This window comes from Thamnophis sirtalis, unplaced genomic scaffold, assembly GCF_051295495.1.
Source record: "Thamnophis sirtalis isolate CommonGarterSnake01/CBP01778 unplaced genomic scaffold, rThaSir2_p1.2 scaffold_5, whole genome shotgun sequence".
Taxonomy (NCBI): Eukaryota; Metazoa; Chordata; class Lepidosauria; order Squamata; family Natricidae; genus Thamnophis; species Thamnophis sirtalis.
Window position 1 is genome coordinate 110,982,244 of NW_028261385.1, and position 26,456 is coordinate 111,008,699.

The window sequence follows — 26,456 nt, forward strand, 5'->3', positions numbered from 1 at the left end:
TTTTTGTTATATGTACCACATATGTAATACAATCCTGGAGAAAAACACAGTAATTAAAATGTAAATGGGATATTGAATTACATTGCAAAAATTATATTCTTGGCTTTAACAAGATGGGTTTGGTCAAGAGAATTATTTTACATAGAATGTATAGAAAATGACTTTCCAGTTGTCAAAGACTGGACTCAAAGAGATATGCTCTTTTTAAAATATTGTTTATATTGCACATATACAAAGATGGAAAGTATGTTTCTGAGTGGACTAATTTTAATAACATGTTAATACTTTAAAGTCTTGTGCCTTTTAAAAGTTTAGTTCACTCTTAAATTGAAATATTTTATTGTATTATCATTGCTTAGTTTTATTTTTGTTAATTTCATCATAATTTATAATTTTAAGAAATTTATAACCCTGCTTAAACCAGGACCCCTTGACAATAGGCTCCAACCATTATTCAGATGAATGCACATATAACATGGGACTTTCTTTGAAAACGATCCAGAAGGTGTAGCACTTGGCAGTTAGCTTACTGATGGGACAATTCCATCATAGCTGTGTTTTGTAGCTACTACAAGTCACTGCATTGGTTATTAGTAGGCTTTCAGGTCCAATTCAAATTCTCTCAAATCTCATCTTTGCTAGGTTAAATCTGCCTGTCTAATAGTAACAGAACAAGAATTTCTGCTTAGAGCCTCCCCTTTGTTTGAGATGAGATGTGCCTTCTCTGTTGTGGTTTCTATACTTTGAATCTCTTTGCTTTGGAAGGTTCACATAGCTCTCTCCCTTCTGGTATTTCATAAAATTATTAAAACAACACTATTCCATCATACTTTTAAGATGGGTTAAATGTTTCTAGGCACCCTCTGCGGGATTTCAGTTAATTATATGTCTTTATTTTCATTTTGAATTTTTACTTTGTTGTATGCTGTCCAGTCTATGGTTTCGGGAAAGTTATAAAAATTGTTGAATAAATAAAATCTTTGTATATAAAATAGAGGACTGTTGTTGACTCATCAGCAATGGTATTCTAAGCAATGATTTTAAATAAACCCTGCAATATTAATCATACCCTGGGGTAAAGTCAGATTACTAGGCTAGCATTGCTGTGTTGGCTGCATAAAGTAATAATTACTACTATTTTCTGTGCTTATTTCAGCTGTATTAGTATTCCAAGTGTGGTCTTACCAGTGCAGTATAAACTGGTACTAGCATTTCATGTGATCGTGATACTCCCTCTCTGTTTCCAACTCACTAACTGATCAAGGTTAAGAGCCTTATAACAAAATCTGCAAACAAATAATCTGTTTTATTATGGTATTATGGATACAATTCAAATTATCTAAAGATCTACGGTAGTTTTGAAAGAACTCCTTTGGAGCTAAAAGCATTCCAATGAGATACAGCTAGCATTCTACATTATAAAACAAACTTTGTTTCATCCCATGATAACTATCCAGGAGTGTAAGATGCACTTGTGAATCTTCACTGGCTTCGTCGTAATTCATTTGAGTTTTGTCTTGAGATTATCACAAGTCTGTTTTATTATTAATTATTATTATTATATGGTTAATCTTTGGTGAGATTCACAGCCTTTGGGGCTGGTTGGTAGCTCAACAGCTCAAGTCCTAACCAAGACCTAGGAACTGTTAAGGTAACGTTGGAGGATATAAGTTGTTCCAAGTAGGGTGGTTTTTGTAGAGTCAGAATGTTCAAGTCAGGTAAATTTAGAATTTCCAAATATTATTATTATTGTTATTATTGTTGTTGTAATTTAGTTCAAAACTGAAGGAATTGGGGCAATAAATGCCATGATCACCACCACATCATCCCTCCTTAGCCCTTCTTTTTCCACATAGTTAGATGTAAAGTCAGGATAGTTTGTAGCAAATATAAGATCACTGTGATATTGTCATGTACAGCATAGCATGACTAAAACTGCCTCAAACATTTAAAATCCACACATCTTCAAGCTGCCAAGGCTGAGAAACATTGCTGTTGTCTAAACTGCTAAATGATTTTCCATGCCTGTAATTATTTGCAATTGGACATTTTAGCTTTTAAACTACTTACTGTAAAATGTTAGTGGAATTTCTTTAAATGTGCTACCACGGATAAACTGTGGGGAAAAAAAGTTTTAAGGTTAAATCAAATCATGTGTATTTATAAGAAACAAGAAAATTAAAACTGCTGAGTTACAGTGCATTAAGTGGGCCAATTCTACTACACAAAAAGCTTAATGAAAATCTGAAAATAAACAAAGTAGAGAAGTCATGCAGAGAATGGCTTCTGGAAGTTTTTCAAAGTCTTTAATAATAGCTCTATTCTGGATCATATACTCAGAGACTTAAGGAATGCTGCAATCAGCAATATTCTGAGCTACTGAATGATTTTCTCTACTGTAGGGATGCGTAGCTCCCAGCTGGTCCATTTTTGAATCCTATTTTTCTTTTCATAGCTTTCAATAAGAGTGGGTGGGTGACTTGGTTGGTTGGTTGGTTGAGTGGTAAGATAGACACTGGAGTACTGAAATCTAGGATATAAAATATGCTCAGTGGCCAAGTGGCTGTAGAATGGCATAGAACAAAGAAGGAGTTGTGTCCTTCTGCATACAAACTCTGTCAAGACAGCTTTCTTCTTTTACATAGCATTTTAATCTCCTAAGAGACTTATAGTTTTGTGGAAGAAAAGAATAAAACTAATAGCCCAATATCTTGGCTGAGTTGTTACTGGCAAGTTTCCCTTCTTATGCGATCCACAAGGAAGAAGCAGAAATAATTCTGAAGAGAAGAAAGGGATTTTTTTTAAATAGGGAATTAAGTAAATACTATGTCAACACATATACTCCAATCAGTAGTCCTGAATAAGTATATATGCATATGAAATTTATGAGGGTGGAGGTTCATTCTCTGAGCTTGTGGGTTTCTGAATGTTTCATTACCAGGCTAGCAGTGGTGGGATTCAGCCAGTTCGCATCTATTTGAGAGAACCAGTTCTTAACTTTCTAAGAGGTTCAGAGAACCGGTTGTTGGAAGAAATCTTCTTTTGGGTTTTTTCCGATTTACAGGGCTAATCCTGTAAGGAAGGCAGGAAGGAAACATTCTGGTGTTGTTTCTAGCTTAATCTTTATTGCCCTGCTTACAGAAACTGCCTCTCTGGTTAACCCTTATTACATTGTAACAGCTAAGGCAAAGTGCCCATTGACCTGAGTAATGTTGAGTTGGCAACACCCACATGGTCACATGACCACTAAGCCCCAAGCTACCCACCTGGTCATTAGGACAGAGAACCGGTTGTTAAATTATTTGAATCCCACCGCTGCAGGCTAGGTAACATCGTCAATGGAATTTCACCATTAAATTGTTTGCAAAATAATGTTTTGTGACAGAAAAACTATAGACATATTCGCTGGATGTTAATTGATCTCACAACTTATTTAAGACTGAATTACCCTTAACAATTAGTGCATATGCTCTAAATGTTGCTAAAATATTTCTAAAATATTTTGCCTCTAGGTAAGATGGGTGGCATATAAATTTAATAATCATAATAAATAAAAAGAAGAAGTAATATGATAGGTAAGTAGAGGTAATAAATATGGTCTGCATTCCTTCTACCTCAAAGCACAACCCAAAAATCATACCTTGATTTGAATGTACTTAATCAATTTTCTGAGAATTGCAAGGAGCTGATCATTTCCAACTGGCATATCTAAAACAAAATATATGTATTAAGTTAAATAAGGCATTTAACAAAGTAGACCACAATCTACTTTTTGGTAAGCTAGAAAAATGTGGAATAAAGAACATCACTACCAGATGGGTTTGTAGTTGGCTGACAAACCGTACTCAACAAGTTGTCCTTAATGGTACTAAATCCATTATTGGATGATGATTGGACTCTGTCTGCCTGACTATTGGAGGTGTGCCCTGGGGTAACTTTCAATCTGGAATTTTCATGTGTGCTTGCTTCAGACCTTGCCTGGCTTTTGTTGTATTTTGATCTTTCATAGTAAAAGAACCTTTTCTCTAAATTCATGAAGGATTTTCTCTCCTAGGAATTGATCGGGACAGTCCTGACAGCTAAATTTTAGCTTCAAAAAGCCTGAGTGCTGCTGCTTGAGTTCAACTCCTTAGGAGTAGAAAAGTTTTCTTGTCTAATATAGATTTTGATGTCAACTATATACTAAAGATAGTCCCCGTACTTGGAACTGGCAATTCTGTTACTAAGTGATTGTTCTACTAATTTCTCCTTGCTTGGGTTAAGGATCAGACCAATGGTTTAGAATTCTATTTTCAAAATGCCACAGACATTTTGTTGAAATACCATAATCAGGAATACATGTTTCAGCTTTATAGTTCTGAAATATCTTTATTAGGACCAATCAATATAGCACAAAAATTGTGGATATTCTTTCCCAATCATTCCAATATATTGTCAATATGGATCATATTGCTGCCTCCAAACTTCCTATACTGACCATATGGACTGTAAGCAAGAATCAAATTGTCACTGGTGTCTGCCATTACAATATCTCTGCTTCCTCAAATTTCCTATTCAGTTTAATTTGTGCAGAGTGAATGATGAAACATAATTTAGACATTGCATCACATTAAGTAAGATCTTAATTTCTTACTGGAAGTTGTTTCAAGAGCACATACTTCATAGAATCATAGCCTGGAAGGGACCTCGAAGATCTTCTAGTCCAGCCCGCTGCTCAAGGCAAGAGTTTTATACCATACCAGTCAAATATTTATCCAGTCTATTTTTGAAAACCTCCAGTGATTTACACAATACCATCCAAAGTTATTCTTCCTCCAACAACTTTCAAAAATGCCAAACATGGGTCCCCTCCCACCCAATCCATTGTCACTCTTTAACAATTGCACACAAATACTATATTTACTTTTCTATGATGATGTGAACCTATGGAAAAAATCAGTATATCTCATGAATACATTGTAATAATCCTTAAATTACCTGCAGGATACAGAAGCTTGTCTATGACATGAATCACACCATTAGTTGCCATGAGATCAGATTCTTTTGATTTCAGTTCATTTACCAGAAGAGTGTCATTTATCTAAGTAATAATCAACAAAAATTAAATCAAGAAAATTATCCACAAGGAAAGAAATATTTTCACCTCTAATATTAAAGAAATTTGGATATTTACATCAATTTAAAGAAGAAAGATGGTAAATTTTAATCAACAGTAATCCATATGGTGTTTGCAAGGGTGCTCCTCACTGTCAGTTTGGATATGTAATGGTCAGTGAATGACTATAAATAAAGGTAAGAGTCTTTTTTTTTATAAAAGCTATAACTACTTACCATTTTCAAATATAGTTTGCCACCTTGGATAGTTTTAAGAATGCTAGTCACACCAGGTTCAATTCCATTTGCAATGAAAACTCCTTGTATCAAATGATAAAGCAAAATATTCCTAAGAGCATTTTGGTCTCCTGGTGAAAAAATTCAAAAGATATGGGAACTGGTTATCCTATATCAATGAATAAGTGCTACAAACAACTTACTTTCCTTCAACCAACACACTCTATCCATACTCTGGTTTTTTTTTTATTCCAAGTGAATCAAAACCTAAAGTTAAGACAAAGTAATTAGCAAAGAGATTTTATATCTTGATTGCAATGAAAATCTAAACAACAATAATAGTATATCCAATTCATCTTACAATTCCACGGGGAACACAGAGATTTTCAATTTGGATTTGCAACTGGATTTTATATACTATGGGAGAGTTGCAAGAACTCTAGCTCTTGACATTTTCCCCAAAACAGGAAGAAATTTTAAAACAAAATAAAGCAAATTTGCAACTTCTTTTCAAATAAATCATTTATTGAAATCTGACATATAATTCATGTCAAAATGACATGAGAACAAGCCAAAAATAACTCATATACCAGAAAGAACAAGGATCTCAATGTCACAGGATGGAAAACAAGAATGGAAAATGCTTATTCAAGTAAGGTAGGATAATACTATATCATGGGTGGGTTGCTGCTGGTGTTACTGCCAATTTGCAACCCACGTGCAATGTGCATGTGTGTGCACCAGCCACATGCTGTGTGCGCATGTGCTATTCAATGTAAATTGTTATCTGTGCACGCGCAGAACAATTTACAGTGAACTGCACATGCACAGTCACTAAAATCCAAAATGGTGGCGGCCAAGCGGCAGCGAGGGAATCAGTCCGGGGGCGTGCCAGGCCTGGGTCGCCGCCGGTTCTGCGACCCAGGCCTGAATTCCACTACCGGGCCAAACTGGCAGCAACCCACCTCTATACTGTATGGGGGGGCGGGGGTTGAAAGAGAAGATTGGGAAGGAAATCATAAAGTGGTGATTTATATATTTTTGAATCATATCCCCTACCCCATACAGAAATCCAAACTAAATCAACCACAACAGCTAGTTGTTGAAAACATATTCAGTCGCTAGAATTAGCTAAAAACATATTCAGTGATGGCAAGACTATCAAAATCTATCTCTCTGTATGATTCTTCCATCTTCCCCCAGTTTGGAAAGATTTATTCTTGAGACATCCCTAGAGATTTCTGAAATTTCAATACATTTGTTTATTATGGGATTTTCCAAATACCAATGAAAGTCTGATTTTTTCCCCTTTTCAAAATACATGAGCAAAAATCTTCATTATCCTAAAATACAATTAATTTGATCCTGGAAATTTACATTTATTTATAATAAATAAGTATTCTCTGACAATAACTATTGTCTTCAATTTATTTTATTCTACATAGTTGACTAGTGAAACTCATATTACTCTTTGGATCCAAGAATAAATCAAAAGAGATGGGTAGAACTGGTAGGATTTTTTTATTTTGACTGAATAGATAATGTACTTTCTTTCTTCCTTTTGTTTTCAACATATCTATAGAAGATTTGTTTGTTCCAGTTGTTAGCTTTTTGACACCACCTCTACAGTATCTGTATATTTTTCTTTGGTGACCTGTCTCAATTTCTATCTCTTATATGTATTCTTCAAATCTTTACCAAGCTATTTGGGCAGCTGTTTTAATTTATTTTGTTAACCTCTTCTTTGAGAAATTATTTATGATTGCTATTACTATTACCTTTTTAAAGAATATAGTCTATACAGTATTGAATGTCTGCCATGGATTCATAAATAATTGCTGCAATAACCGACTTTCTTTTAAGTTTCATAGATGTACATATTAATTTCAGATCCTTTTAAAATCAAGAATTCCAGACTGTTATGGTCACCTTTCAACACTGAGTATTGGTCAGCATCAAATCAAGGAGAACATTGTCAGTAAGACGTAAGGAATCTCCTGGTCACTTAAGGGCAAGAGGCAGAATATATACCAAAATAATAACCATATACCTATAAGGTATCAAAACCCAAACAAAAACAAATAATTTTATATAATCAAATAGTGCTCATTTGTTTTTATATTTTCATCACCTCTGGACAAAATGGGTGGCACACAAATCAGATAGATAGATAGATAGATAGATAGATAGATAGATAGATAGATAGATAGATAGATAGATAGATAGATAGATAGATAGATAGATAGGAGAGAGGAGGGGAGAGAATGAGAATACCTGTCATGGAGTCACACTTAGTTTTATTTGGGGGAGGCTTTTGGCTCACCTAGAGGAGGGGAATGACCATTTCTTTAAAAAAATCAAAGTTTAATAAATAAGATTTATTTTATCAAAAAGGACGAAAAAGGAAATAATTGCATTATTGGAAATTAGATTTTGCTGCTGAATTTGGGCAGTATAATGTTAGGACCATAAAGACCATTTTAAAAAACCAAAATGATCAGGAGAAATCACATTGCAATTCACATAGTGCAAAAGAAGAAATGAAACAATTCATTCCAGGGAATGCCCTTATTTATCTTTTTATGACTTACTTATCAGAATCTCTTTTTCTTGTTCAGTCAAGCCTTTGAAAGCATCATTTGTTGGAATAAAGAAAGTCCAATCACCAGGCTGGGACAGAATCTCTTCTAAGCCTGCAGCTTCCACAAGACTAAGGAAAGTGCTGGGGATGAAAATAATACCAAATATAATATATCACTCAGTATTGCCTTTTGACAGAATATTAAGGTGAAATTGTATATAGAAAGAAGAATGTGCAATATTGCCAATATCAAAACCATTTTTATTTTGTATTCAGTTTCAACCACTTAATTCTGCTTGTTATGATGTGCCCAAATAGCAATGATAGAGGGACACAAGTATAAATTTGAGCACTGGTCACAAAGCTGATCCCCCTCCCAATGGTTCAAACAATCAATAAATATGTAATTGATAAGTCACAATGGAGGGCTTTCCTGGACGTGTTGGTGGTCCATTTGGGGACTCATTCTGGTCGTGCCCTGGGCGGTGGGTCTGGCTTTGGTTTTGGGGCTGGGGTTGGGCATGCAGCTGCCATGTGGCCCATCCCCCCGCATCGGTAGCATTTCAGCGGACTTCAAGGGAGGCCTGATCTCAGGGCCTGCTGTGATGCTGTGGTTCCCCGTCAGCTGGGTGATTTCAGGTCATGTTGATCTCTCTCTTTTGTGTCCGATTGCTTTCTCATGTCATTGGTGTACAGCCCGCTGCCGACTTTTGTTGCTACTCAGAACCACTCAGAGAGTCGATTTGAGATGTCACAGTATGAGGTTACCTGGGCAATTTGCTTGTCCAAACTTGTTCTGAAAAAATGCACCAGCAGCCGCTCTGGTAAAGTGGGTAGCCTTCCTATGACCCTCCTGAAGTCATGAATGTGCTCTTTAATGTGGCAGCCCTATGCTTTAGGTTGCTGAGTTCCTCTTCTGCATATGGGTCCTCCTCCACCTCCCCAAATCTGCCCTCTAGCAGTTACAGGAAGTCATCTATGTCTTGCAGTTGGGGGGCTCTCCTCTTGTGGAGAGCTGCTAACCATTCCCTTGCTTCTCCCTCTAGCCCCTCTGTGATAGTATTCACCATGGCCCCGGAGTATGGGTAGAGGTGCCCATAACGTTCTAGGTGGATATCAGCTGAATCGAGGAATAGAGCTAGCTGGTCTGAGTCCCTGTCAAACTTTCCCCTGAATTGGGGCGGGTCATTCAGCCCTACTCCTCCAACCTCCTGTCGGCCTCTGTATGCTTGCGCCTGATATGGCTGGCCATCTTCCTCACATCTAGTTTGGAAGGAGGGTTTGCCTGCCCTGGGCAACCTGCCTGCTGCATGGGAGAGGCACTGGTTGCAGTTTCAGGCTCCTTTGCAAACAGAGCCTCTCCCAAATTCCAATACATTATTGAGCCAATCCCAATGTGTGAAGATGTTATGGGAAACTCAGGCTGAGAAGGTGATAAATACTGGTCTCCAAGGCAATGCTGCTGCTTTTCTCTGGAAAGAGATAAGGCAGCTGGCTCGAGGTAGATTCCATTCCCCAAATCCCAAAAGTTACAGCAAAGCAAAGCAAGGAATAGAAACAGAAACCCCATACAGAGATTCCCCCCAAGCCTCCCCCCTCCCACAGCATTCCTATAGGACTCTATGGGACCTGACACTGCTACAATATATATTGTTGCCAGGTTCTGCATAGAAGTGCTTAAAATTGGTCATAGCTTAAGGTGACCAGATTTTCAGATTGGAAAAGAGGGACACCCTTGACCGGGGGGGGGGGGGGGGGGGCTTGATTAAAAAAAATTTTTTTGTCAAAAGGTCACCCCAGGACACTGAAACCAGCATAAATACGAATGTTGCCAAACAAAATTTTGATCACGTGACCATGAGGATGCTGCAACGGTCGCTAAGTGTGAAAAATGGTCGCAACGGTCGCTAAGTGTGAAAAATGGTCGCAACGGTCGCTAAGTGTGAAAAATGGTCATCAGTCACTTTTTTCAATGCCATTGTAACTTTGGTCACTAAATGTTTTCCCCCTCCTCGAGACTCCTCACTTCTTCCTTCATTCCTCTTGCTTATCTACCTTCACCTTATCTGTCTTCTGCTCTTTCCCTCTCTTCCTTCCTTCCTCCCTCCTTCCATCCTCTTCTTTCCTCACTCACTCCCTTCCTCCTTTTTTCTCTTCCTTCCTCCTTCCATTCTTTATACGATATAAAATTCAATGAGGGTGAAACACACCAAATCTGGCAAAGCTGCCTTGCACCAACCTGGCCTGCCCATAGAATAGCAGCCACTTTGAGACACATAAACCTGGTCTGAACATATTGCATCACAAAGATTTGCAAAGATCACATTTGCAAAAAGGAACATTTCTTGTAGTAAATACATTTTATAAACAATTTAAAAGTAAAAATCCCCCCAAAATAATAAAAAAGGTATTCTATAAATAAAAGAAATCCTTAGAAACCATTGTTAAGTATTACACCAGCAATAATTTATACTGTCACCATTTCAAACTATCATCAGAAATACGAATCTGTTGCCAAACATCAACATTTTGATCGCATAACCATGAGGATGCCACAACGGTCGCTAAGTGTGAAAATGGTCGCTAAGTGTGAAAAATGGTCATCAGTCACTTTTTTCAATGCCATTGTAACTTTGGTCACTAAATGTTTTCCCCCTCCTCGAGACTCCTCACTTCTTCCTTCATTCCTCTTGCTTATCTACCTTCACCTTATCTGTCTTCTGCTCTTTCCCTCTCTTCCTTCCTTCCTCCCTCCTTCCATCCTCTTCTTTCCTCACTCACTCCCTTCCTCCTTTTTTCTCTTCCTTCCTCCTTCCATTCTTTATACGATATAAAATTCAATGAGGGTGAAACACACCAAATCTGGCAAAGCTGCCTTGCACCAACCTGGCCTGCCCATAGAATAGCAGCCACTTTGAGACACATAAACCTGGTCTGAACATATTGCATCACAAAGATTTGCAAAGATCACATTTGCAAAAAGGAACATTTCTTGTAGTAAATACATTTTATAAACAATTTAAAAATAAAAATCCCCCCAAAATAATAAAAAAGGTATTCTATAAATAAAAGAAATCCTTAAAAACCATTGTTAAGTATTACACCAGCAATAATTTATACTGTCACCATTTCAAACTATCATCAGAAATACGAATCTGTTGCCAAACATCAACATTTTGATCGCGTAACCATGAGGATGCCACAACGGTCGCTAAGTGTGAAAATGGTCGCTAAGTGTGAAAAATGGTCATCAGTCACTTTTTTCAATGCCATTGTAATTTTGGTCACTAAACAGCCATGTTCCTGACTTAACAACCACCATGGTTCACTTAACGTGGCAATAAAAGGTCGCAAAATGAGGCAAAAATCATTTAACAAACGTCTCCCTTAGCAACAGAAATTGGGGGATCAATCCTGGTCGTAAGTCGAGGATTACCGGTAGCCAATTGCAAAAGGCAACTTTACTTGGAACAGGTGAGATTGTGCCCGGATCCCTTTCATGCCAACATCCCATCCTGTCCATGGGGAGAACTCCACAGGCGGACAAAAGCCCCCAATCCCCTCTCAACCTCCAGCTGACTCTGCCATCCGCCATAACCACACATGCCCCTCAAAGGCAAAACTCAGGGGGCTGAATTCTACAGGGGGAGGAGTAAAGGGGGGATTTGAGGGGCAGCCCAAAGCACCATCTGTCTAAATTTGCATCAGGCAGGCAGTAACATTTTCATAGACCATGATCAGAGGAGCAGCTGATCCTATGGAGAGACTCCTCCTGCATTCAGTCCCAGGCCTACAAGTGGAAGTACCCTTCCTTCCTCCTTTCACCTTCCTTCCCTCCCTCCCTCCCTCCCTCCCTCCCTCCCTCCCTCCCTCCCTCTTTCTTCCTTCTAGCCTTCCTTCCTTTCCATTCTTTCTCCTTCCTTCCTTCCTCTTGCCTATCTGCCTTCTGTCTTTCTGCTCTTTAGATCTCTCTTCCTCCTTCCTTCCTCTTTCCATCCTTTCACCAAAAATCAGGATGTTTTATTAGCATCAGCATCATTCTGCTGAAAATGCCAGATTCTGTGGTACTTCTGGATGAGATTTAGAAAATTACAGAGACATGAGGAACCATTATATAATTTCACTTGGCAAAACTCTGATTAAAATAATAGCAACAAAATGTAAGGTTTTTTAATTTTAAAACTCTAGCAAAACATAGATTTATTTCCAGTTTAGTTAATTAATGCCATTATAAACAGGAATGCAATTGATTAAATAAAAATGACTTTTTCTTTTATTAAGAATACTTATTCTACACTAAACTAGAAAATATTTCATAGGCCCTTCAACAAGTTTGTTACAAATTTTCAGGATTGCATGCATTCTTGAAACTGATACCATATAATGTTAAAAAGCAGATAGCTAACTAAGTACACTAAAAACCATGTTTAATTATTTGCTACTTGAGGCCAATAGCAATGATGAAGAAATTTCTGTCATCCTCAGTGACAATATTTTTAGGGCCAAAAAATAAAACTCTGTATATTGGATCTGTTGAATGGAGAAAGGCCTGCCCCCCCTCCCCCAAATGAGACACTTTCCATGATAATAGGAGAGGAGAGCCTGGAGACAGCAATCAGAACGTAGCTAAGAGAACGGAAACTTGCCTCTTGGAAGGAATGACCTGGTTTGGCTCCCACTTTCAACAATCGAACAGAGAAGCGAAGAGGCAGGACAGACGAAGCGGGAGCCAAGCCGGGCTAGAGTGTTGGGCTGAAGGAAGGAGGGATACACACACTCGTGTTCTCCCCCTTCCTCTCTCTCTCTCTCTCTCAAATGGCAAATCCGAGCCCGGTCCCATGCCTTCTCCCAACCCCCGCTCTGTTCTCTTAGCTCTCCTCTCCTATTATCGTGGAAGGCGTCTCATTGGGGAGGGGGAAGCAAGACTTTTTCCATTTCAAGGAGCTGCCGCTCCTCCCCCCCACCTCTTAGAAGTTCAGCCAGCTGCCCGCCAAGCTCTCCGCGGAGACTCACCCAGAGTTTTCACCGCGATTTGCCTGGTGAGGGGAGGCGGCAGGTTGATGCAGACCAAATCCACAGTATAATAAATACAAGTATAATAAATACTTGTATTTATTATACTTGTATTTACTTCCTCCTCCTTCTCCTCGCTGCGATCTGGTTGCTTCCCTTCACATCTTTGGAATGGCTTGGCTCCTTTTTTTTTTTTTTAGGGCGCCCCTCCGTTGGGAGGAGGTGGAGGATAGGCTCCAACTCTGCCCAGAGAAGGAGTCCGAGCGCTCCGGGGAAACGCGGCAAGCAAGCCAGCACTTCAAAGTCATGTTTCGCTGAATGACGGGCAAGTTCTAAACTGCCGGCATGACTTTGAAAGGGCTGGATTGCCTTCCGCGCGGGCCGAAGTGGAAGGCAAGCGGCAAGCCAGCCCTTCAAACTCATGCTGGCACTTTAGCGTGCCCCTCAGCCGCCATTCAGCGAAATATGTTTCCCTGAATGGCGGGCAAGTTCTAAACTGCCGGCATGACTTTGAAAGGGCTGGATTGCCTTCCGCACGGGCCGAAGTGGAAGGCAAGTGGCAAGCCAGCCCTTCAAACTCATGCTGGCACTTTAGCGTGCCCCTCAGCGCCATTCAGCAAAATATGTTTCCCTGAATGGCGGGCAAGTTCTAAACTGCCGGCATGACTTTGAAAGGGCTGGATTGCCTTCCGCGCGGGCCGAAGTGGAAGGCAAGCGGCAAGCCAGCCCTTCAAACTCATGCTGGCACTTTAGCGTGCCCCTCAGCGCCATTCAGCGAAACATCTTTCGCTGAATTGCGGGCGAGTTCTAAACTGCCGGCATGACTTTGAAAGGGCTGGATTGCCTTCCGCGCGGGCCGAAGTGGAAGGCAAGCGGCAAGCCAGCCCTTCAAACTCATGCTGGCACTTTAGCGTGCCCCTCAGCCGCCATTCAGCGAAACATCTTTCGCTGAATTGCGGGCGAGTTCTAAACTGCCGGCATGACTTTGAAAGGGCTGGATTGCCTTCCGCGCGGGCCGAAGTGGAAGGCAAGCGGCAAGCCAGCCCTTCAAACTTATGCCGGCACTTTAGCGTGCCCCTCAGCGCCATTCAGCGAAACATCTTTCGCTGAATGGCGGGCGAGTTCTAAACTGCCGGCATGACTTTGAAAGGGCTGGATTGCCTTCCGCGCGGGCCGAAGTGGAAGGCAAGCGGCAAGCCAACACTTCAAAGTCGTGCCGGCAGGCAGGGCTGGAGCGAGCGTGCTCCGTCCCGGTGGGTGCATGAGCGGAGCACTTTTCCAGCGCTCCTGTGCCTGGAGAGCTCCCTCTGCATATGAGCCCGGGATCCGCCATTTGCGCTCCCTTCCTCTGCCTCGCCACCCGCCTTCCCTATCTAGGGACTCCTCCAGCAGAAATAGCAGAGTCACGTCGAGCGCCGCTCTGCCTTTCTCTGTGCTCTTCCCGCCCGGACGCCCAGAGCCTCCCAGCCCGCCCGGCCCGGGGTGAGTCAGCTGCAGTGCAGCGGGTGGCGATCCCGCCACCCCCCCCTCACTCGCCCCGCCCGTCACTTACTCTGAGTTCGGGAAGAAGCGGCGGCCCCAGGTGGCACTTTTCGCAGAGGTTTTTCCACAGCTTGTCCGGAAGTGGAGCTGGAAAGGCGAGCTCGCTCCCCGCTCACTCGCTACGCTACCCCGCCCATGCGAGCGGCAACGGATGGGCGGGGGACTCATGCGGCATGCTAAGCGGACTCCAGCCAATCAGTGAGCTGGCTGGGATGGAAAACTTTAAGCATGCCGCGTTTTCCATCCCAGCCAGCTCACTGATTGGCTGGAGTCCAGGCCAATCCAATCTGTGAGCGGCAGGCTGGGCTGGCTTAAATTTGTAGGTAGGAGGTAGGATAGAGAACAGAACGATGAGCCAGCCCAGCAAGCTAGCAGCTGATGGGCGGGAGCTGCGAGCGCCAAAAAAAGCGTGCTTTTTAAAAAGGCGGGCGGGATGCGGGAAAACGCGTTGGAAGGCGGGTGTGTCCCGCCAAAAGCGGGACGTCTGGTCACCTTATCATAGCATGACCTGTGCCATAAATTAGACTTAATGAGCATCTACTTTGTTATACTAGAGAGCTCTGTAATTTGATATAGACTTAGATTAAATACTAACTTTGCTCTATGACCAGAGGTGGTGTTCAGCCAATTTAGGCCAGTTCGGATGAAATGGTAGCAGAAATTTTGAGTAGTTCGGAAAATTGACAAATGCCACCTCTCACTAGCTGTGCCTCTATCAGCCTGGCTGTGCTGGCTGGGAGAGTGCTCTCCCCCTGGCCGAGAAGCTGCATGGCCACACTGGCTGGGAGAATGCTCTTACCCTGGCCAGGAAGCCGCATGGCTGTGCTGGCTAGGAGAACAAATTCCCCAAGAGTTTCTTTGCCAATCTGATTTCCAGTTCCTTTGTGTTTCTCACCATCGTGTGAAGGGAAATGAAAGTTTGTGGGGCTGGAAAAAAAATTCACTCAATCAATTCCAATTTCTCACGAAAGAAAAAGATCTTGTGAAGTTGGAATTGATTGAGCAATTTTTTTTCAGTCCTACAAACTTTTCTTTCTCTGCACACAATGGCGAGAAACACAACAGAGCTGGTAGGCAAAGAAATGCTTGGAAGAAGCAAGGGCATCTGGGTGGTGGTGGGTGGGGAAAGCTCCATGGCATGCCATGGCAATGCAGTGGCGAAACGGACAATGGAGTGGCCAGCGCAAGGTAAGGAGGAACCAAACAGCCCCATTGTGCCTAATCTCCTCCTGCAGCCAGGTGTGCAGAGCCATGCGTGGACTTTCCTTTGTCATTTCCCGCCATTTCTTGCACTGTCCGGGAGGTAGACCATTCATGCGTGCCTCTTCCTGTGCTTCCTGGAGCTTCCTGTGCTGTCCAGGATCCGTATGGGCTGCCGCAGGGGGAGGGCAGGCATGGCTGACACTACCTGAACGCGAGGCTGGCAGAAGGAGGAGCCCGTGCCCTTGTCAACTTGCCTCTCTGCCTCCAGCTGTTTTTAACACTGCTGCCAGGAAAGGCCCCAAAGCTGCGCTACCCACCACTCCTCATAGAAGGTCCCAGCGCCCTGAAGTGTGTACGTGTTTGCACATTTAAGATTGAGAAGGAGACCACTTGGCAAATTTTTCCTGCCTCCCTTCACAGCAAAGCTGCTTGGAAGGCAGCTGCGGCAATCTGTGTCTTTATGATCTCCCCTCCCACCCCTGCCACCCGGCTTCAGCTTCAACCGGGATCTGGAGAGTTGAGCCCTTTTCCTTTGGTGTCAGCAGCCCCGCTTGGCTCGCTTTGCACAGGGTTGGATGGCAGGCAGCATCAAAGTACCTTAAAAGAACAGGCTGCCGCAGCTCCCTTTCAAGCAGCTTCGCTGGGAAGGGGGCAGGAAAAGTTAAATATAATTAGAAAAGTTCAGCCAAGTCAGCTCCTTCTCAACCTTAAATGTGCAAACACATACACACCTCATGGCATTGGGACCTTTGTGAGGAGTCTCGTGCAGTGCAACTTGGGGGGGGGGCTTACCTGGTGGCAACGGCATTGTTAAAAATACATTTAAGGACAAGAAGGAAATGACTTGGCCAACCTTTTCCTTCCTCCCTTTGTAGTGAAGTTGTTTGGAAGGGAGCTGCGGCAGCCTGTCTCTTTAAGGTACTTGAAGCTAAGTGGGGCTGCCGCCAAAGGAAAAAGGCTCGGCTCTCCCAGTCCTGGTTGCTCCATAAGCTGAAGCCAAGTGGTGGTAATGAGGATCATAAAGTGATATGCTGGCGCCATGAGATATGTGTGGGAGAAGCAGTCAGGTTGAATGCTGTGGCAGAGAGCAGCTGCCAGGTTTAACACTAGAAGACTTGGTTAAACTTTTCTGTCAGTTCTGTGGGCTTGGTTTGGTGGGTGTGGCTTGGTGGGCGTGGCTTGGTGGGAGTCATGTGACTGCCACCCCACCTTGCCGTGAGTGATGTCAATTTAACCATGCCCACTCAGTCACATGACCCCCACCAAGCCATGCCCACCAAGCCACACCCATAGAATCAGTAGTAAAAAAAAATGAATCCCACCATTGTCTAGGACCACAATAAGGATTTGCTTGGATTTGACTAAGATGAATGTCCCTACCAAGAACAAAATTTTGTTTTTCCCAATCCTCTTCTGGAGCATCTCTAAATTGTGCTGGTCTATTCCTAAACCAGTGTAGGATAATATATTTCTGGAACAACACATAATCTTTGCAATTATATAGTAATATCTACTAACATTTGCAATGTTAAATATGAAAAGCATTATTGTATAGGTTCACATTTTTGGTATCTCCTAATAGTTAAAAAATCTTACTATACCTGAATCGTTTGTCAGATTGCAATATTTCATGTAGAGTTCTTTCTGCTGGTTTGATTATTTGCCTAAAAATATGGATAAATCCATTTCTTCCCTCTTTGCTTCCTCGAATCATGCATGAATTTTCAATACACACAGCCTAGCAATACAAAAGGCAAATAGCATATGAGCTAAATCTCACTGGAAAATATATAAAAACATTTTATATGGAAATGTTTCATGTAGTGTAAAATATTATCCATTTAGTTCTTGTACAAACAATCTGCTAAAATAAATATAACATTTTCTTTGATGGCTGAATAAAAGGCACCATGAAAATAACATCATAGTGATTTTAGTAACTTTTTCTGAACAGGTCAAAAATGGTAATTCAGGCCCGAGCATAAGAACTTTAATCTCTAAAGAATTATGTTGGATCTAAATAACTCCACAGAAACTAAATCTTTAGAATCTTACTAAGGCTGTTGAATCCAGAATCATAAATTTTCTTTATTAAATAAATATAATATTTCAAGAGTGAACTTGAAATCCTAGTGCATGAAGGCAGGCTATTTTCAATCTTTCAAATGAAGCTTATTTCCAAGAAATACTGTACCATACTATACTGTTCATGCCAGAGGTGGGTTCCTACTGGTTCGGACTGTTTGACTGAACCGGTAATGGTTTGGCAGTGCGGATCGCTGGAACTGGCAGTGACCCAGGCCTGCCATGCCCCTGAACCAGTGCACATCCAGCGTGTATGCGTGCAGCACAGCCACAAGTGAATTGGCAGTAGTGACTGCCAGAACCCACCCCTGCCTGGTTCATGCATATATTACTCATATACTTTTGTCCCAAAAGTTACCTTATTTCAGAAATTTCTTCTCTGGAAAAAAATATATTTAGAAAACAAGCACATTTTGTTCCTAAGTATCTTAGTGTTTTGACCCAGCCAAAAAGTCCAGGTAATAGTCCTTCAAGGAGTTAACTGTAATAACAGACCTTATCAGTTCTCTGCAATAATTGCAAGGCCATGAGCTCCCAGTCGAAAGGCTGCAAATTAAATTCTGGCAAGCAGTCTTTATGGCACAAAACCTAATGAGCAAAATCTTCAGAAATACGAATTGTTTGTCTCCTACGACAACCACTCCCCTTTCCTTCTATTTATTCCCCAGCCAGGGAAGGGTCATTCAGGGTCCATGTGTGCTTTGCTTCCCGAGTCGACTCCTTGTCCTCCGGTGTTCACTTCTCCTAACTGCTCTGCACATACATGCATCAGGAACAGGCCCCAGCTGTTCTTCCTTCTCATTCATATCAGCCTTCAAAGGCAGCTGCCTCTCTGGTGGCTGGGAAATGTTGGATGGCTCTGGCTTTATCTCTGTGTCTGATACAGAGCATCCATCTGAGCCTTCTTCAGACTCCAGAACTGGCCCAAGTTCCTCCCCAACCTCCTCATCATCTGAGTCTGTTGCCAGCTCTGCTGCCAGCTGGCAGGCCACAACACTGAGGACCAGATTCTGCTCATCTTAAAATCAGTATTAATCCAAATAGCCAATTAAAGTAAGGACATAAATTGAGCACAACTTGATATTGAGTTTAGATACTGGGTTTTGTGCTGATAAAATTCCAAATTGAATAAATGCACCAATACTCTACTTTCATTTCCAAAACTGGAAACTACAACTACATCAACTACAGCATTCACACCTACTTGTTGCAGAGATTGGTTAATCATAAGGTTGCTGGAAGGTAGATCAGATTGAAATTTGGTTACCCAGTCAGTTCCATTATTTTCTAGAACTAACCCAGCTGAGTTTATTCATATTTTCTCTATATGTTCAAATAAGTTACCTTCTGCTATCAATATATAGTCTTAACATTTTTAACGGTCTATATCCGTGATGGCGAACCTATGGCATGCAGAGCCCTCTCTGTGGGCACGCGAGCTGTCACCACAGCTTAGCTCCACTGTGTATGAGTTCACCTCCCAATGGCCAGCTGGTTTTCAGGTCTCTGCCAGGTATGCACAGGGAGGGGGGGTGCATATGTAGGTGTTGCGGACATATCCGTGGGGGTGGGGCGTGTGTGAGGGTGAGTGGGACACATCAGCAGGGGGAAGGGCACACACAGGGGGCATAGACATATGCAACGGGGTGGGCACACGTGGGGGAGTCACGTGTGCATTGCGTTATGGGTGTGCGAAGGTGTGCTTTTGGCACTCGGCGCCAAAAAGGTTAGCCATCACTGGTCTATATGGCATAACCATAACCTTTGACTGAAGCAGGACCTACAAAATTAAATTTTTACCATCTTTTACTATAATAATTGTTTGAAACCTTTAATTATACTTACTGTTCGATATAGAAATACCCTTAGCTTCTTTCCTCCTAGTGTTTCCAAGAATTGTCCATTGTAGAGATCATTCAAGCCAACTTTCACTTTCAAAATGTGATTCTTCAGAATCAGTTTAAGGATTCTCTGATCCATATTTAAAGTGTCATCTAACAATTTAAAAAAAAAACATAAAATCTATATTAAGTTTTTTGTGGAATTTAACATATGCAAGGCATGACATTGTCTTTACTTTTGAATACCATTTGGAACACTGACAGACATTAGCTTTAAATGCAGTGGAAATGCTATCTACACATAGTCATAGATTTGGTGCTCCAGTATCTCTTTCTTGGGCTCCAAGATGACAGAATCACTTTTCCCAAAGTTCTCATTACCATTGAATTCTTGAACCACTTCTTGTACATTGATAGGTTTAGATCTAAGAGGGCCAATTCCCTTGTCTTTTCTTCAGCCAGTAAACAGGGTTATGATATACAATGATGTCAAGCTTTTATTGTCAGTAATTTTATAATTACTGTTGATTTTCTCAGAATTGTTTCTGATACATAGGAAGTATCCTATGTTTTCATAGTTTGTGATGCTTACATTGTGATGGGTACTATAGTTAAGCATTTTTAAATGAAATTGCATGGATATCTATTGAATTAGAAGGCTTATATGGGGTAATCTGTTTCTTTCTTCTTTTCTTTTTTTAGCATTATGGCTTAATGCAATGTGCTTTTGCTTGCAGATTAATGCTCTTACCCAACCCTTCCTGTAAACTGTTTGATTATTGCTTTGATAATGAAGCATTTGTTTAGAGTGGGCTGTTTATCAATACACTTCAATTAGTATATACCACTGTTTTCTCTGCTTATGATGCCACCAAAAGAAATGGACAGCAACTTGTCTGCAATGATATAGGGTCTCCTGCTATCTAGCAGGACCTTGGCCTAGAAAACCTCCAAAATCCATCCAATTCTGTTGTTCTGTTATCTCTGCTCCCTCTAAACTATGTTAAGCAAACCCAAACACTTAGTAACCAAAGAAGAAAAACAGGCATCCCCTTTAACATTCAATGTAAAGACTATAATAGCAATTATGTAGGACACATAAGTATATATGAAATTAACTGGCAATCAGAAGACATTATGAAAATACCTTAATCTCTCAAAAGCTACAATTTCAACTGGAAATTTTTGACATTTTAAATCAAGCCAAATCCAAAACTGCTAGGGACTTCCTAGCATTTCCAAAGTAGTCATCAACAGGCACATAGAAATAAACCATACCATTTAAAATATCTAATCAAAAGTCAAGAGAAACAAGCAGCCAGAGCACACCATTATTTAGATAAGCAGAAAACAGCATTAATCAGGAAAGAAACACTAGAGCTGATTTTTTTCATCATGATCCTAACTATGATGCCATATCAGTGGCTGATAATTATAATGTCAAAAGCATAAAGACTCCAATGACTTCTCTCTTTAATTCTTACACAACTTTAATATGGACCACCTACCAGAAAAAGCCCCATTCAATGGAGCTAACAGGGTATATTCTTCTTCTGGCCGTAGAGCTGCAGCCAAGCCAACCTGAGCCACCAAGTCCTTGAAGGTAGCTTGGTGGGGGCCAGCAAGTTCAATAACTTGTTTAGCTAAAATTGAAAATAAAATGGTAAGTAGAGGTTTGATTTGCTTCAAAATTCTCACTGCACAGATACATGGTTCATATAAAATTTAAGAAATTATGGTTAGTAATTTTGGCTACAAAATCATGACTCTCCTTAATTGAGACAAAAATTAGATTGCCTGTTGGTCCAGTCTGGTGAGGAATAATATGAAAAATATGAGACTGAATTTACTCCTGCTTCTCTTACCTGAATCAGGAATAAGCACTTGATCTATGAGATGAATGACACCATTACTTGTCACAATGTCTTTTCGGTTCACCATTTTGACTCCATTGATTAACAAGCTTTCACCATCACAGCCAATTTCAATTGTATTCCCTTCCATGGTCTCAAAGACTGCCCCACCCATGATGGCTTCAGAACACTGAAGAGTATTTAAAATGTGGAACTTTATCAGAGCTAAATAGGGAAGAGAACAAAATGACCCAATGAAAAACAAGATATTTACTGAAGTAATGCAGTAATTTGACTATCCTCCCCTCGATTCAGTCCCATTTTAAACAGCCCTAAATGTCAAAAGTTATGCAGTCAAATAGCAAATATGATAATCTAAGTCCATCATCTAAACACATTTGTGATCTGAATTTTTTTCTCCCTGTCTTAGAAGAAAAATAATTTATATGTTTATCTCTCACCAGTTGTTCTGTAAGATAGGAAAGTAGCTTATCCCATCCCCATTCCCTCCTAACCCCCAGAATGGGGGTAACATTTGAAGGTTTACATTGACGCAGAGATTTTATTGAACTGGGTACACTTTGGTTATGGACAGCTTGTATCCCCAACAGATATGTCTAAATGAGAAGGGAACTAAGGAACTTACTTGAGTAGACAAGCCTATACCATTTGTTTTAAGATTACTACCCTTCAAGAAGTAATGGAACCAATCTGCAAAATCCACTGAACTAAAAAGGTTGACTTCACATATATACTCGATCACTCTGAGTAAGGAGAATTATTCTCCATGCCATTTTTCTTTTTTTTTTAATGTATATGGGCATTTCCATTGACCAGATTTTCTTGAACCCAACAGGTAGAACATTAGACTTAATGGGTACACCTTGTTTCAAAGGAACAGCAACACAAGAGAGGAGATGCTACAATTTTACATTAATAGTAATTAAATACTGTAATTTTACATTACAAAAAGGTATAGAGTCTTTGGGAAAAGTGAAAAAAAGAGCAACTAAGATGATTAAGGGCCTAAAACATATGAAGAATGGTTGCAGGAATTGGATATGGCTATCTAGGGGGAAAAAGGAGTAGGGGTGACATGATAGCAGTATTCCAGTATTTGAGGGACTGCCATAAAGAAGAGGGGTCACCTTATTTTCTGAACCACCAGGAGGCAAAACAAGAAACAGTGGATGGAAACTAATCAAGGAGAGAAGCAACCTGGAATTAAGGAGAAACTTCCTAACAGTGAGGACAATTAAGCAGTGAAACAGCTTGACTTCAGACATTGTGGGAGTTTCATCACTGGATGTTTTTAAGAAGCGATTGGACAATCACCTATCTGAAATGGTAGGGTCTCCTGTTTGAGCATGAGGTTGGACTCTAAGACCTCCAAGGTCCCTTTCAGCTCTATTCTGATTAATTGTCAGGGCTGACTCGCTACACACTCCAGCTCGCAACCAGACGACAGAAACAAGGAGTGGGGAGGGAAAGTATTGCAATGCATAGAAGCCTTGGGAGGGAATTGAGGAATGCAAGTGAGCTGATGTAGCCTGAGACCATCACAACAAACCCAGAGTCAAATGCTGGGAAAATTTCAAGGTGCTCAGATTGTTCCAAAAAGAAAATAAAGGCAATTGATTGGTGGACAATGAACAGTGGGGAGGTCCAGAGGAAAAGGGTTTTTTTTTTTTTACCTAGGCTGGTTTTTGTGTAAAAACTTTAGAGCTGGCTTTGCTACTTCTGTGCCTATGTGGAATTATCAGTAAAGTTATATTCTTGGTAAAACAATGTCCCAGGAGTTTCTTTTGCTGCATTTACCAATAGGACAGTTTTGACAGTAATATTATAGATACTGAATGATCCTATTTGTATGAAGTTTTACTGTACTAATAAAACAAGTGCTAAAATAAAACACCTCAAATTCCCAAGCCATGATGCAATATACTGTAGAATATTGAAAGAACTGCTGGAAGAGCTGGCAGGACTTCTGTCAATTGTCCAGAAGGAGTTCTGGGGAACTGGGGAAGTACCAGAAGATTAGAGAAGAGCAAAAGTGCTCTCCCTTGAAGAAATAAAAAAGGATAATTATTAACCAGTGAGCCTTACATGATGAAAAAAACAAAATTGCAATCTGGTACATTGAAAAACTGGACAGTGAGCAACAAAACGTTTTTCAATTGAAAGAGGAAATATATAGGACACACATACCAGATGGAGGATTCATGTTTTGGAAGCAATACATTAAAAAAAAGAATTTGATTGACAAATTGAGCATAAAAAATGTTGGAGCTAATGTACTTTGAAAATGCATTAGAAAAAGCATTTCATCAAAGCTACGTGAAGTTGTTATTCCTCTCTATTCTGCACTGATGAGATCCTACCTGGAGTACTTTGTATAATTCTGTGCAAAACATTTCCAGAATGATTTTGGCCAGGTTGTCAAGTTCAAAGGAGAATACAAATGAATAGATGAAGAAATAAATGAATAGAGGTCAGGCTGAAGGAACTTGAATGTAGACATCAGACTGGTCACAGCCTGCTCCCTAGGAGAGAACAACCCTTGGTCGTTAGGTGTTAGAGAAAAGGTACTTTTATTAGAGGTGCTGAGTGCAGCAAGAGCAAGGCAAGCTTTGAAGGAAAAATGTGTGAAAATCATATACTGAAAGCAATCCCAATGTCCAAATCTCTCCCCTCTGTGAGAGTAGTCCAATCAAGTTCTGTTCCGATGTTTTGGCAAACCACTACCTCAGACACTGCTATAAATTCCTTTCACAGGGCCGGCATCCTTGAAGGTAGGAAGATAACCGTAGAAATGTAGATTTAGGGATACAAGATATGTTCAGATGTATAAAGGGAAGCTACAGTGAACATGATCAGGAATTATTTTTCCTTGCCACAAAAATCAGTTCTAAAAATAATGGAAGCTACCAACATTTCATTTATAATAAAATAACATAGTTGGAAGGGACCTTGGAGGCCTTCTACTCCAACCCCTTGCTCAAGTAGGAAACTATACCATTTCAGACAAATGGCTGTCCAGTCTCTTCTTAAAAGCCTCCATTTTTATTTTAAATAAAAGGAAAAACATCTTGATGATTTACTAAGGAAGCTTGTGGCATTCCTCTATTTAGAGGCGTTTTACATGAGATGGGTAAGCCACATCTCTAGGATGGTTTCATTGGTTTTACTGCTAATTACAAGGGTTGGATTAGATTATCCTGGTGATCACTTCCAACTCGAGAATTCTATGAACCGATTCCAGTATAACATGCATCCAAATGAACAACTTAACAAGGAGCTTTTGATATTCTGATTTATGGAAAATGCTTTGGTGTTAGTCATAATTATTAATATAATATGCATGGTGTGATAGGTATGACATGTATTTCAGCATTGTATTTTTTTCTTTTGGTAATTTAGTTACCAAGTAATTTTGAGTAAAGTTACTATAATACCTTCAGAAGCCACCTTGTCTCTCATTATTCTTTCCAAGGTTCCACGTGGAAGTTTCTCAAAAGCTTCATTAGTAGGTGCAAAAAGTGTATAATGCCCAGGCTTCCCTAAAGTTTCCATTACATCTGATGTAGAGGCAGCAGCCTATGAGAAATAGGGAATAAAGAAGCTTTTAAACTCTTATGCAAAAACTAATAGTATAATTTTATTTTTTAAATATTGCCAATTGTCTTTGACATCATACCAAAGTACATGGTAATTAATTGTACTGAAAAATTTTCTTAGCATAAAATATAATACATAAATGTTGCAATATGATATATGTATATACATGCAAATTGTATGTTATTTAAAGTAATTCCTATTGAATTGTGACAGATTTTCCTTTCTGTAGACCTGAAGGAGTTAGCAGAAGTGAAATCAGAACTACTAAACCATATCTTTCTAATAACTGGGGAACTACCAGAAGACTGGAAAATAGCTGATTTGGTTCCCATCTCAAGAAAGGGGAAAAACAGATCCTGGAAGCCATAGACCAATCAGCCTGACATCAATACCTGGAAAGAGCCTAGAAAAGACAATCAAGCAACGAATCTACAAACAACTACAAGCAGACAAAGTTATAACCAGTAGTCAACATGGGTTTGTCAAAAACAGATCATGTCAAACAAACCTTATTTCATTCTTTGAAAATTAGTGGACCAACAAAATGCAGTGGACATAGTATACTTGGACTTCATTGAGGCTTTTGACAAAGATCACAACTTACTTCTTGCTTAACTTAGCTAGAAAAATGTGGAACAGACTATATCACCACCAAATGGATTTGTAATTAGCTGAGAAATCGCACTCAACATGTAGTCCTTGAGGAAACTATATCTACATGGAGAGACGTAAGTGATGGAGTTCCCCAAGGTTCTATATTAGGCCCAGTACTCTTGAACATCTTCATAAATGATTTAGGTGGGGGAATAGAAGGGGAACTCATCAAATTTGCAAATGACACTAAGCTGGAAAGAATAGCCAATACCCCAGAAGATAGGGTCAAGATCCAGATGGATGTCAACAGCTTTGAACTCTAGTCCCTATCTAACGAAATGAAATTTAACATAGAGAAAAGCAAAATCTTACTCTTAGGCAAGAAAAACCAAAAGTACAGTTACAGATTAGGTGAAACCTGGCTCAATAGTAGTAACTGCAAGAGAGATCTTGGAATCCTAGTGGACAACCATCTAAACATGAGCAAACATTGTGCTGCAGCAGCCAGAAAGCTAATACAATACTAGATTGCATTAACAGAGGTATAGAATCAAGATCACACAAAGTAATAGTACCACTTTATAAGGACCAGTTTTGGTCATGCCAACACAAAAAAGATTTTGAGATTTTGGAAAGAGTTCAGAGAAGAGCATGATGATTAGGTGCCTAGAAGCTATAATATATGAAGAACGATAGAAGGAATGGGATATATCTAGTCTAATGAAAAGAAGGATCAGGAATGACAGGATAGCAGTCTTCCAATATTTGAAGGGCTGCCATAAGGAAGTGGAGGTC

The 26,456-nt window shown here is 40.4% G+C and overlaps 1 protein-coding gene across 3 annotated transcripts in view; it reads right to left on the bottom strand.

Annotated features, from left to right (window-relative positions):
• POSTN (periostin) overlaps positions 1 to 26,456 on the bottom strand; it is a 60,646-nt gene that overhangs the window by 15,779 nt on the left and 18,411 nt on the right. For all 3 annotated transcript variants that reach the window (XM_087716564.1, XM_014057801.2, XM_087716563.1), the window contains exons 7-16: positions 24,905 to 25,046; positions 21,462 to 21,674; positions 21,105 to 21,239; positions 19,601 to 19,749; positions 17,272 to 17,408; positions 7,923 to 8,053; positions 5,332 to 5,462; positions 4,978 to 5,080; positions 3,641 to 3,708; positions 2,071 to 2,116 (exon numbers count right to left, since the gene is read on the bottom strand). In XM_087716564.1, the coding sequence (XP_087572690.1) occupies positions 2,071 to 2,116; positions 3,641 to 3,708; positions 4,978 to 5,080; positions 5,332 to 5,462; positions 7,923 to 8,053; positions 17,272 to 17,408; positions 19,601 to 19,749; positions 21,105 to 21,239; positions 21,462 to 21,674; positions 24,905 to 25,046 (1,255 nt within the window). The remainder of the gene's footprint in view (positions 1 to 2,070; positions 2,117 to 3,640; positions 3,709 to 4,977; positions 5,081 to 5,331; positions 5,463 to 7,922; positions 8,054 to 17,271; positions 17,409 to 19,600; positions 19,750 to 21,104; positions 21,240 to 21,461; positions 21,675 to 24,904; positions 25,047 to 26,456) is intronic.